The sequence below is a fragment of the Nerophis lumbriciformis genome, linkage group LG08, assembly GCF_033978685.3.
Source record: "Nerophis lumbriciformis linkage group LG08, RoL_Nlum_v2.1, whole genome shotgun sequence".
NCBI classification, from domain to species: Eukaryota; Metazoa; Chordata; class Actinopteri; order Syngnathiformes; family Syngnathidae; genus Nerophis; species Nerophis lumbriciformis.
In genome coordinates, this window is record NC_084555.2 from 10,550,001 (window position 1) to 10,562,500 (window position 12,500).

Consider the following 12,500-nt stretch of genomic DNA (forward strand, 5'->3'; position numbering starts at 1 on the left):
CAAAAGATGGAGCTAACCGTTTTAATTAGGGATGTCCGATAATGGCTTTTTGCCGAGATCCGATATTACGATATTGTCCAACTCTTTAATTACCGATACCGATATCAACCGATATATACAGTCGTGGAATTAACACATTATTATGCCTAATTTGGACAACCAGGTATGGTGAAGATAAGGTACTTTTAAAAAAAATTAATAAAATAAAATAAGATAAATAAATTAAAAACATTTTCTTGAATATTTTTTTTGAAAATGTTTTTTAATTTATTTATCTTAAATAAAAAAACATTTTCTTGAATAGGGGCAGCACGGTGGAAGAGGGGTTAGTGCGTCTGCCTCACAATACGAAGGTCCTGGGTAGTCGTGAGTTCAATCCCGGCCTCGGGATCTTTCTGTGTGGAGTTTGCATGTCCTCCCCGTGACTGCGTGGGTTCCCTCCGGGTACTCCGGCTTCCCCCCACCTCCAAAGACATGCACCTGGGGATAGGTTGATTGGCAACACTAAATTGGCCCTAGTGTGTGAATGTGAGTGTGAATGTTGTCTGTCTATCTGTGTTGGCCCTGCGATGAGGTGGCGACTTGTCCAGGGTGTACCCCGCCTTCCGCCCGATTGTAGCTGAGATAGGCTCCAGCGCCCCCCGCGACCCCGAAGGGAATAAGCGGTAGAAAATGGATGGATGGATGGATGGATGGATGGATGGCATTTTCTTGAATAAAAAAGAAAGTAAAACAATATAAAAACAGTTACATAGAAACTAGTAATTAATGAAAATTAGTAAAATTAACTGTTAAAGGTTAGTACTATTAGTGGACCAGCAGCACGCACAATCATGTGTGCTTACGGACTGTATCCCTTGCAGACTGTATTGATATATATTGATATATAATGTAGGAACCAGAATATTAATAACAGAAAGAAACAACCCTTTTGTGTGAATGAGTGTAAATGAGGGAGGAAGGTTTTTTGGGTTGGTGCACTGATTGTAAGTGTATCTTGTGTTTTTTATGTTGATTTAATAAAAAACAAACAAAAAACAAAAAAAGACAAAAAAAACCGACACCGATAATAAAAAACCGATACCGATAATTTCCGATATTACATTTTAACGCATTTATCGGTAATAATCGGCCTGCCGATATTATCGGACATCTCTAGTTTTAATGACATTCAGACTTTACTTAAATCAATAACGGAGCAGCCTCTCCTCATCCGGAAACAACCACACCGGAAATGTGTCCCGTGAAAAACCGTCTGACCAGATCTCTAATAACTAAAGTTCCTTGGGTGAATAATGTAAACTCACTACACCGGTATGTTTTAGCGCTTTCATGGCGAGTTTACAGACAGATATAAGTAAGAACTTTACACTACTTGATATTAGAAATGGCAACAGCGGAGGATGAATGTCCCATAACAAGAAGATAGAGAAAAAGAAGAAGCTTATCAGCTACGGCGTCGGCGGGGACACGCGCAATTTTTCAGGATTTACGCAGATCCCAAGTACATATCAGCAGGTACCAGAAGGTAAGAAAAGTTGCTTTTGCAATTATATAACGAAACAAAACACCAGATAATATGTCTTACCTTATACACACACACACCATAATAATACTCGTATGTTTAATGTGCCGACAATCCTTCAAGAGGTGTGGCTTCATAGCTTACCAAAGTCGTACTAAAACATTTTGATAGATTTTTGAGCGCTGACGGATATAAGTTCTATATTTTCAATGGAACATATAAAATGTTGGTGTTGTTTACTTGAGACCCATCATAGTGCAGGCTACACTTATCTCTTATGTTTGACTGCCATCTACTGGTCACACTTGTCATTACACCATGTACCAAATAAAATAGCTTTGAGGTGGGTAAGCTCAACCAAACTTATTCCTTACATTAGGCGCACCGGGTTATAAGGCGCACTGTCGAGTTTTAAGAAAGAAAAAAAAAGATTTTAAGTGCGCCTTATCATCCAGAAAATATGGTAACCATAAAAATGTGGTGATATCCTTTACACACTGATGTCGCTTATTGATGCAGTACAGCCTGAGGGATCGAAGGTCACGGGCTTAGCTGCTTACGTGCAGTGATTTCTCCAGATTCTCTGAACCCTTTGATGATATTACGGACCGTAGATGGTGAAATTGCTAAATTCCTTGCAATAGCTGGTTGAGAAAGGTTTTTCTTAAACTGTTCAACAATTTGCTCACGCATTTGTTGACAAAGTGGTGACCCTCGCCCCATCCTTGTTTGTGAATGACTGAGCATTTCATGGAATCTACTTATATACCCAATCATGGTACCCACCTGTTCCCAATTTGCCTGTTTGATGAGCATTCCTCAACTTTATCAGTATTTATTGCCACCTTTCCCAACTTCTTTGTCACGTGTTGCTGGCATCAAATTCTAAAGTTAATGATTATTTGCAAAAAAAAAAGGTTTATCAGTTTGAACATCAAATATGTTGTCTTTGTAGCATATTCAACTGAATATGGGTTGAAAATTATTTGCAAATCATTGTATTCCGTTTATATTTACATCTAACACAATTTCCCAACTCATATGAAAACGGGGTTTGTATTTGCGAACCGTGTTCAAGAACCAATCAAATTCGTATACCGAGAATCCAATCCAATTCACTTTATTTATATAGCATATTTCAAAAAACAATAGACGTTTCACAAAGTGCTGATAGGAGAGTCAGTAATATAACATTTAACTATAAGAGTGTGAATACATAAAATACATCAGAGAAAATAAAATAGACTAAAATCACACAACTCTCATGCTGGTTTAAAAGCCAAAGAGTAAAACTATGTTTTAAGACATGATTTGAAACTTCACTGTAATGGAAGACTGGAATAGTACATTGTCACAAGCGAGTAGAGCTGTGCTGAGTACACACCGAACAATAGAGAAAGGCTCATGGCAGACAAAAACAGGGGAGAAACTAAAAAGGATTAAAGGTTCTAAAATATTAACCACAGAGATCACTCATCAGCTCCCTGGAGGTGCGATTGCAATAATTAATTGACTTAACCCATTTTTTTCTAGTTCTGATAAAATTGCTATTAGCATTCTTTGTCGAGAAATACCCAGCTTATGTTGTTGAAAACCAATCTCTCCCCATCATGCAATGCAAACTCCCTGCAGTACCTGGCAGTAATTGAATATTATTGACACGCTGCAATTGGCGCACATGCTGACCAGGTGTCTGTGTGGTGTTAATTGAGGGTCTAGCACATTTCTTTTGTGCTGAGGCCCGGTCACAGGATGTCATTATGTGGTGAAAGGATGCCAGACAAGCTAACCACACACTCAAAAGTGAACACGGTGCCTCTGCAGAACAACACGGGAGGAAATACGATCGCGTTCCACGGGGCCGGACAATAATAATAATGAGGGGGGCGGGGGTGGAGGGGGTCTGACTCACCCATTCAAGACGAGCATGCTGCAAGCTTGTGCGCGTTTGTGACGTGATGCTACGTTAACAAGGCAGATGAGGACACAGCATCGCATGGACCCTGATTCACTACAGTGAACAGTAGCTGCAACACCATCAACTTTTATGGTGGGATTTTAACACGTTTCCTCACAATGACCCACGAGGTCAAAGAAATGCACAGCATTTACCACTTCTGATATGATATCGGCACAAATTATACCTACTTGTTAGGGATGTCCGATAATATCGGACCGCTGATATTATCGGCCGATAAATGCTTTCAAAAGTAATATCGGAAATTATCGGAATCGGTTTCAAGATTATCGGTATCGGTTTCCAAAAGTAAAACTTGTGACTTTCTAAAACGCCGCTGTGTACACGGACGCAGAAAGATGTACAGAGCGCCAATTAATCCTTGGAGGCGCTGCCTTTGCGTACTGGCCCAGTCACGTACTATCTACGGCTTGACACACGCACTAGCGAATGCAAGCATACTTCATCAACAGCCATACAGGTCACACTGATGGTGGCCGTATAAACAACTTTAACACTGTTACAAATATGCGCCACACTGTGAACCCACACCAAACAAGAATGACAAACACATTTCGGGAGAACATCCGCACTGTAACACAACATAAACACAACAGAACAAATACCCAGAACCCCTTGCAGATGCTTGTTTTCATTCAGAAAAATCTACCTCTCACACGTGATGACAAGGACAAAAAGAATTAGCCCACTCTTTGAGCTTCATCTGTTGCACAAATAGACTAATAGTCTGGACTGAGTGAAGCTGTTTTATTTATGTTTTGTGCCTTTTTTCCAATGCACTTTAAAGGATGGCTGTGTTTTCTACTAGTCTAGACTGAAGCAGTTTTATTAATGTTCATGCACTTTAAAGGCTGGTTGTGTTATCTACTAGTCTAGACTGAAGCAGTTTTATTTATGTTCATGCACTTTAAAGGCTGGTTGTGTTATCTACTAGTCGAGACTGAAGCAGTTTTTTATTTTTGTGCCTTTCTTGTTTTTATTTGCACATTTTTGTTACTCATACGAATACGTTAAGAACAGGGCAGATTGAGCCCAGTTTATAGTATACTCTGGACTGAAGCTGTGTGCCTTCATTGTTTTTGTAGCTGTTGTTTTGAGGCATGTTTAAAAAAAAAAAAAGCACTTTGTGAAAGTCAAAGTACAGTGTTTCCCATAGTTGTAGTGGGTATCAGGATTATTTCAGGGAGAGCATGTCCCACATTCAGAGGTGCTGTTTTGAGGCATGTTAAAAAAAAAAAATGCACTTTGTGACTTCAATAATAAATATGGCAGTGCCATGTTGGCACTTTTTTCCATAACTTGAGTTGATTTATTTTGGAAAACCTTGTTACATTGTTTAATGCATCCAGCGGGGCATCACAACAAAATTAGGCATAATAATGTGTTAATTCCACAACTATATATATCGGTATCTGTTGATATCGGTATCGGTCCTATCTTGTCGATTGTATTGTGCCATATGTCCCGGCAAGAAATCTGCGTTCAAAGAACTCCGGCTTATTAGTGATTCCCAGAGCCCAAAAAAAGTCTGCGGGCTATGGAGCGTTTTCTATTCGGGCTCCAGTACTATGGAATGCCCTCCCGGTAACAGTTAGAGATGCTACCTCAGTAGAAACATTTAAGTCCCATCCTAAAACTCATTTGTATACTCTAGCCATTTTAGACCAGTTGATCTGCTGTTTCTTTTCTTTTCTCCTCTGCTCCCCTCTTCCTTGTGGGGGGGGGGGGGGGAGATGGTGTCCTGCTGGCCCCACTATGGACTGGACTCTCACTATTATGTTGGATCCACTATGGACTGGACTCTCACAATATTATGTCAGACCCACTCGACATCCATTGCATTCGGTCTCCCCTAGAGGGGCGGGGGTTACCCACATATGCGGTCCTCTCCAAGGTTTCTCATAGTCATTCACATCGACGTCCCACTGGGGTGAGTTTTTCCTTGCCCTTATGTGGGTTTTGTACCGAGGATGTCGTTGTGGCTTGTGCAGCCCTTTGAGACACTTGTGATTTAGGGCTATATAAATAAATATTGATTGATTGATTGATTGATCATTACAGGATGTTATTTATGTAGTTTGCTCATTTCCCTCGACTGGTGCACTGCAGAGATACAAATAATTGCTATTCCGACATCTAGTGGACACATTTAGAACAGCAGTTCCTTTCATTTAAAAATTTCGGCTCATTTTTAGACTTAGCAAACTCATCCCGCGGGCCGGACAAAACCTGTGTCTGATCTGGCCCGGGGGCCGTCAGTTTGACACCCCTGATTTAGAAGCTCCTCAACGGATTTGTCATTAAGAATTTACTACTTCACATAAATTTGTGTATCAAGGTCGTGTCTGGAAAACGGACCAATGTAGTTTACATGTATATATATATTTTTATTATTTAAAATGTTTTATTAGTTATTTTTTACCTTTATTCTAAAGACTTACAATTTGTTAATTACATACTTGAAACATAAGACAATGCTGCAGATGTTGCTATGACATCAATCAAAAGTTTCCATTTTACTTGTCCACACACAAACCTGACTTTTGTGTCATAGTCAATTATGCAAAGTAGACAATGACGTCATTTAGCCCCCACCCCATCTGCAGGGCACAACGCCAAAGGTGCATTCTGTTCCTGTGGGAAACACTGCGCTTACAATGAAGAACAGCAGTAACTATAGAAACCTATAAATGATGCACTATGTCCGTGTTTTTCAACCTTTTTTGAGCCAAGGCACATTTTTTGCGTTGAAGAAATGCGGAGGCACACCACCAGCAGACATCATTAAAAAAAGAAACTCAGTTGACAGTAAAAAGTCGTTGTCGCAATTGTTGGATATGACTTTAAAGCATAACAAGCATGCATCAATATAGCTCTTGTCTCAAAGTAGGTGTACTGTCACCACCTGTCACATCACGCCATGACTTATTTGGACTTTTTTTGCGGTTTTCCTTTGTGTAGTGTTTTACTTCTTGTCTTGCGCTCCTATTTTGGTGGCTTTTTCTCTTTTTTGGTATTTTCCTGTAGCAGTTTCATTCAAGATTCAAGATTGTTTATTGTCATATGCACAGTTAAACAGACAGTTTGCCGTACAATGAAAATCTTACTTTGCTAGTCCACCCTTCAACAAGTCACACGGTACTTAGCTAAGACTTCATGTCTTCCTTTGAGCGATATTTCCCGCATCTACTTTGTTTTATCAACCAAGATTATTTCAGTTGTTTTTATCCTTCTTTGTGGGGACATTGTTGATTTTCATGTCATGTTCGGATGTACTTTGTGGACGCCGTCTTTGCTCCACAGTAAGTCTTTGCTGTCGTCCAGTATTCTGTTTTTGTTTACTTTGTAGCCAGTTCAGTTTTAGTTTTGTTCTGCAGCCTTCCCTAAGCTTCAATGCCTTTTCTTAGGGGCACTCACCGTTTGTTTATTTTTGGTTTAAGCATTAGACACCTTTTTACCTGCACGCTGCCTCCCGCTGTTTCCGACATCTACAAAGCATTTAGCTACCTGCTGCCACCTACTGATATGGAAGAGTATTACACGGTTACTCTGCCGAGCTCTAGACAGCACCGACACTCAACAACAACACATCATTTGCAGACTATAATTACTAGTTTGCAAAAAATATTTTTAACCCAAATAAGTGAAATTACATAATCTCCCACGGCACACTAGACTGTATCTCACGGCACACTAGTGTGCCGCGGCACAGTGGTTGAAAAACACTGCACTATGTAGCCCAAACAAATTGTTTGACGCTTTAACTAAAAGTGTAGTTGTTCTACCTGGTGGTGAAGTTGGCGATTTACAGTTTCCACAATGCTTTGACGACCAGCCAATACAAACAGAAAAATGAACAACTCCAATTAGGACAAGCAATAGCCCTGAATGCAAGAATGTAGATGACCACAATGCAACCCTTCTTTTGTACATCCAAGTGAAAATATTAACTAAAAATTGTAAAAAAATAAACAGCTTATTCTACTTGAGGATATTATATATTTTCATTACCTACCATGTTGACCATAAACCCAAGAGTTATTCATACTTTTAATTAAATTTAATTAGTTGTGTGCAAGCGTGTGCTTGGGTGCCATGTTCCTACCTTGACAGCAGGCGTGACTCCATCCTCTGTGGTGCTTTGGCCATTCTGTCAAAAGAGAAGAAGAAAAAACATGTCAGTGTGTGTGTATGTGCAAAGACAAAGAACGAGAGAGAACATTTGCAAGACGGCGTGGGCGGCACAAGTCCACCGTAACACTCTGCTCCTCGATTGCTGGCGGAGCTAATAATCTACCACTAACACGCTGTCCTTCACGTCCTCCCTTGTGGGTGAACCTCATTACAACGTGAAATATTTTGTTTTTGTTTTTTAAATGTCGAGGAAAAAACAATTTGTGATAGGAAAGTGGAGGATCAATACGAGTTTTACATGATCTGATTGAGATGTTACTAGGCAGATAAGCAAAGGTGACATTGCTACTCTGTTTATGCAAGACTGTATCTTAATTGTCCTTAGGGAACAAGGACAGGCTGCAACAAAGTGCACAAAAAAAAAAAAAAGCTTAACAAACAACACACTTGACTCACCTGCATAACACAAAGGCTGTATCAAAAAATGTGGCCTCTCGACAGATAATGCAGTTTGGATTTATTTAACAATACAGTGAAAACGCCAAACGCCACTGAAGGTGGTACATTAATTGTATAATGCAATCAAGAATTATTTTTTTTTATAAATATGCCCTAACAGTCAAACAAAACTTTTTTGTGATGAGTGAGCATCGACAGCGTTTCCCATATATTCATTTATTTGTGGCGGTCCGCCACTAATAGATTTGGCCCTACCCCATAAATACATTATAATGGAACTATTGGTGAATGTAGCCTATCGTTACAACTCAGTACAGTATGATGGTATTGCAACATTGCTTCTTAACACAGTCTGACAGGGAATAAGAAGACATAGCAGGAGGGATCAGTGTTACCAACTTCAACTGCACTTTTTGGGGGGAATTTTGTCGTTTACAATCACTATGAGAGACAAGAGGACTGATTTTAACTCGTAAATCAATGTAAATAAAAGTCAGCTTACAATGGAGTCAATGGGAGGTCCTCTATTCTGTCCATAAAGCCCTCCAAATAACCATCCAAAAAGTGTCAACGACACTCCACTGACATTTTGTGACCTTGATAATAACCAATAGGGGTGTGGGAAAAAAATCGATTCGAATTCAAATCGCCATTCTCACGTTGTACGATTCAGTATCGATTCTCATTTTTCAAAAATCGATTTTCTTTTTTATTTTATTTTCTTTTTTACATATTTTTTTTTGTATTAATCAATCCAACAAAACAATACACAGCAATACCATAACAATGCAATCCCAAAACCAAACCGGACCCAGCAACACTCAGAACAGCAATAAAGAGAGGAGACACAAACACGACACATAAAAACCAAAAGTAGTGAAACAAAAATGTATATTATCAACAACAGTATCAATATTAGTTACAATTTCAACATAGCAGTGATTACAAATCCCTCATTAACATAATCATTAGACATTTATAAAAAAAATAAAAAATAAAAATAAAAATGAACAATCACAGTGGCTTACACTTGCATCGCATCTCATAAGCTTGACAACACTGTGTCCAATATTTTCAATAAGATAAAATAAGTCAGATTTTTGGTTCATTTAATAGTTGAAACAAATTTACATTATTGCAATCAGTTGATAAAACATTGTCCTTTACAATTATAAAAGCTTTTTACAAAAATCTACTATTCTGCTTGCATGTCAGCAGACTGGGGTAGATCCTGCTGATATCCTATGTATTGAATGAATAGAGAATCATTTTGAATCAGAAAAATATCGTTTTTGAATCGAGAATCGTTTTGAATTGGAAAAATATCGTTTTTGAATCGAGAATCGCGTTTAATCGGAAAAAAAATCGATTTATAATCGAAACATGACCCCAAGAATCGATATTGAATCGAATCGTGGGACACCCAAAGATTTGCAGCCCTAATAACCAAGTATTAGTTATATTGTTATTATAAGCGCTAACGCAGACAAACTATTTTTAGCGGCACCGTGACCACTGAGAGCAAACTCGCTTGTGCTGCTATATTGACATCATCGGTTGGTGAGCTGCTGCGTCACCTCGAAGCCCGTTAAAGTTTATTCTAGATTATAAATCATGCCTCTCACCTTGATAGGAGAAGGATGAGGACATAATCCAACAAATTGGTCGACTTTGGCATCCTCTTTAGACCCGGAATGGTGAGAAAGACACAAAGACGCTTGTTTTTTCCTTTGCGAGGATTATGAGTCATTCTTTATCTAAACAAGCATTTACCAACATCCCATCAGTTGGCATCCCTGTGACAGCAGACATTGTACAGTAAGTGATGTTTTATTATGTTTGTTGGCTATCATGAAGTCTGCTTTTGTGAAATGATTGCGCCGCCACATGCTTAAAATGAGCAAAATGCGTAAATATTACATATTATAAATGTGCCTGTTACTACATTACATATATATTTACAGCGTGTATATACAACCTTTTCTTAAAGGGGAACATTATCACCAGACATATGTAAGCGTCAATATATACCTTGATGTTGCAGAAAAAAGACCATATATTTTTTTAACCGATTTCCGAACTCTAAATGGGTGAATTTTGGCGAATTAAACGCCTTTCTAATATTCGCTCTCGGAGCACATCGGGAAGCAATCCGCCATTTTCTCAAACACAGAGTCAAATCAACTCTGTTATTTTCCGTTTTTTCAACTGTTTTCCGTACCTTGGAGACATCATGCCTCGGTGTGTTGTCGGAGGGTGTAACAACACGAACAGGGACGGATTCAAGTTGCACCAGTGGCCCAAAGATGCGAAAGTGGCAAGAAATTGGACGTTTGTTCCGCACACTTTACCGATGAAAGCTATGCTACGACAGAGATGGCAAGAATGTGTGGATATCCTGCGACACTCAAAGCAGATGCATTTCAAACGATAAAGTCAAAGAAATCTGCCGCCAGACCCCCATTGAATCTGCCGGAGTGTGTGAGCAATTCAGGGACAAAGGTGCTCGGTAGCACGGCAAGCAATGGCGGCAGTTCCCGCAGACGAGCGAGCTAAACCCGCTGGATGTCTTGGCTCACACCGTCCCTTATGCCACCGAAGATGATCAAGAGAATATCGACCCTAGCTTCCCTGGCCTGCTGACATGAGGGTATGTCTACAGAATATATTAATTGGTGAAAATTGGGCTGTCTGCACTCTCAAAGTGCATGTTGTTGCCAAATGTATTTCATATGCTATAAACCTAGTTCATAGTTGTTAGTTTCCTTTAATGCCAAACAAACACATACCAATCGTTGGTTAGAAGGCGATCGCCGAATTCGTCCTCGCTTTCTCCCGTGTCGCTGGCTGTCGTGTCGTTTGTCAGTTTCGCTTGCATACGGTTCAAACCGATATGGCTCAATAGCTTCAGTTTCTTCTTCAATTTCGTTTTCGCTACCTGCCTCCACACTACAACCATCCTTTTCAATACATGCGTAATCTGTTGAATCGCTTAAGCCGCTGAAATCCGAGTCTGAATCCGAGCTAATGTTGCTATAGCTTGCTGTTCTTTCCGCCATGTTTGTTTGTGTTGGCTTCACTATGTGACGTCACAGGAAAATGGACGGGTGATAATAACGATGGTTAAAATCAGGCACTTTGAAGCTTTTTTTAGGGATATTGCGTGATGGGTAAAATTTTGAAAAAAAACTTCGAAAAATATATAAGCCACTGGGAACTGATTTTTAATGGTTTTAACCCTTCTGAAATTGTGATAATGTTCCCCTTTAAGCGCTTTATAGGCAGAGTAGAGCGACTCCCATAGGCTCCATTGTAAGTGGACTTTTGCTTGCATTTATTTACTATTTAGAATGTATAAAAATCAGAAACACTTGTGTTTGCTTGTCTTACATAATGATTGTGAATGATAGGCACAATTAAAAAAAAAAAGTGCAGTTCCAAGTTTGCACAGTCTTGATATTTATGTGTGTGGTGTGCTACAGCAAAGAGCTTCTTGATTGGCTGCTCACTGTATTACGTCACAATTTACGAAGTGATGACTTAAAGTTGGTGACATTACACATATTCAATATTTACGATTGTTGGCTTAACCGATTTTGGAGCCAATTATCGGGCCAAATGACCTCTTAACACACCTCGGGCAACATGACAATCTTGCAGAACAATATTATTAACATAAGAAAATCAGTCGTTTTCTGTCTTTGGTCAGGAACAGTCCAATTCTCGTTATAGGTGTACCTGACTTTAGCAACTTTAAAAAAATTTTTTTTTATAAGAGCGACAAGTAAAATATTTATAGTGTTTTCAGAGCCCTCTATAGATTTTTGAAAAACAACAACAAACATGTGTTACGCTTCTGATCACAGTTATAAGGCAGTTCAGTCCACTTAATGAAAGCAACATAAAAAGATTAATTTGTAGTTCTATACATACGTTGTTCATGTTTTTTTAACTCACTCTCTCCCACAACATTATTTCGGTCCATTACAATCATTTCAATTATGCAAATTAGACAATGGCGTCATTAACTAACCCAAAACCACAAATAGATTGCAGTCCTTGAGTGTGGCTGATGGAATGACAGACAAACAGCACATGTCTACAAATAATGAAGAGTTTTACAGGAATTTAGTTTTATAATTCTGTGGTTAACTTGTATGACAGTTAGGAATGTCACAACTTGAACACTGTAGTCAATTTGGAAGATTTGAATGCTGCAAAATCAAGTCTTAGGAAAGCAACAAAGACTCTTTACAACATGTTTAGATCAGTCACACCCAGGAGAGACGCAAAGCACGTCTCAAACCGCTGACTCACAACATTTTTATTGCTTTGCTCCCTTACTGCCTTTTCACATTTGGGACAACATAGGAGTTATTTGCTTTTTGTGGGGTTCATTTTAAT

At 39.1% G+C, this 12,500-nt stretch overlaps 1 protein-coding gene across 2 annotated transcripts in view; it reads right to left on the reverse strand.

The window, feature by feature from the left end:
• Window positions 1-12,500, reverse strand: part of rps6ka1 (ribosomal protein S6 kinase a, polypeptide 1) — a 147,501-nt gene that overhangs the window by 97,135 nt on the left and 37,866 nt on the right. For both annotated transcript variants that reach the window (XM_061968240.2, XM_061968241.2), the window contains exon 2: window positions 7,609-7,653. In XM_061968240.2, coding sequence (XP_061824224.1) covers window positions 7,609-7,653 — 45 coding nt within the window. The remainder of the gene's footprint in view (window positions 1-7,608; window positions 7,654-12,500) is intronic.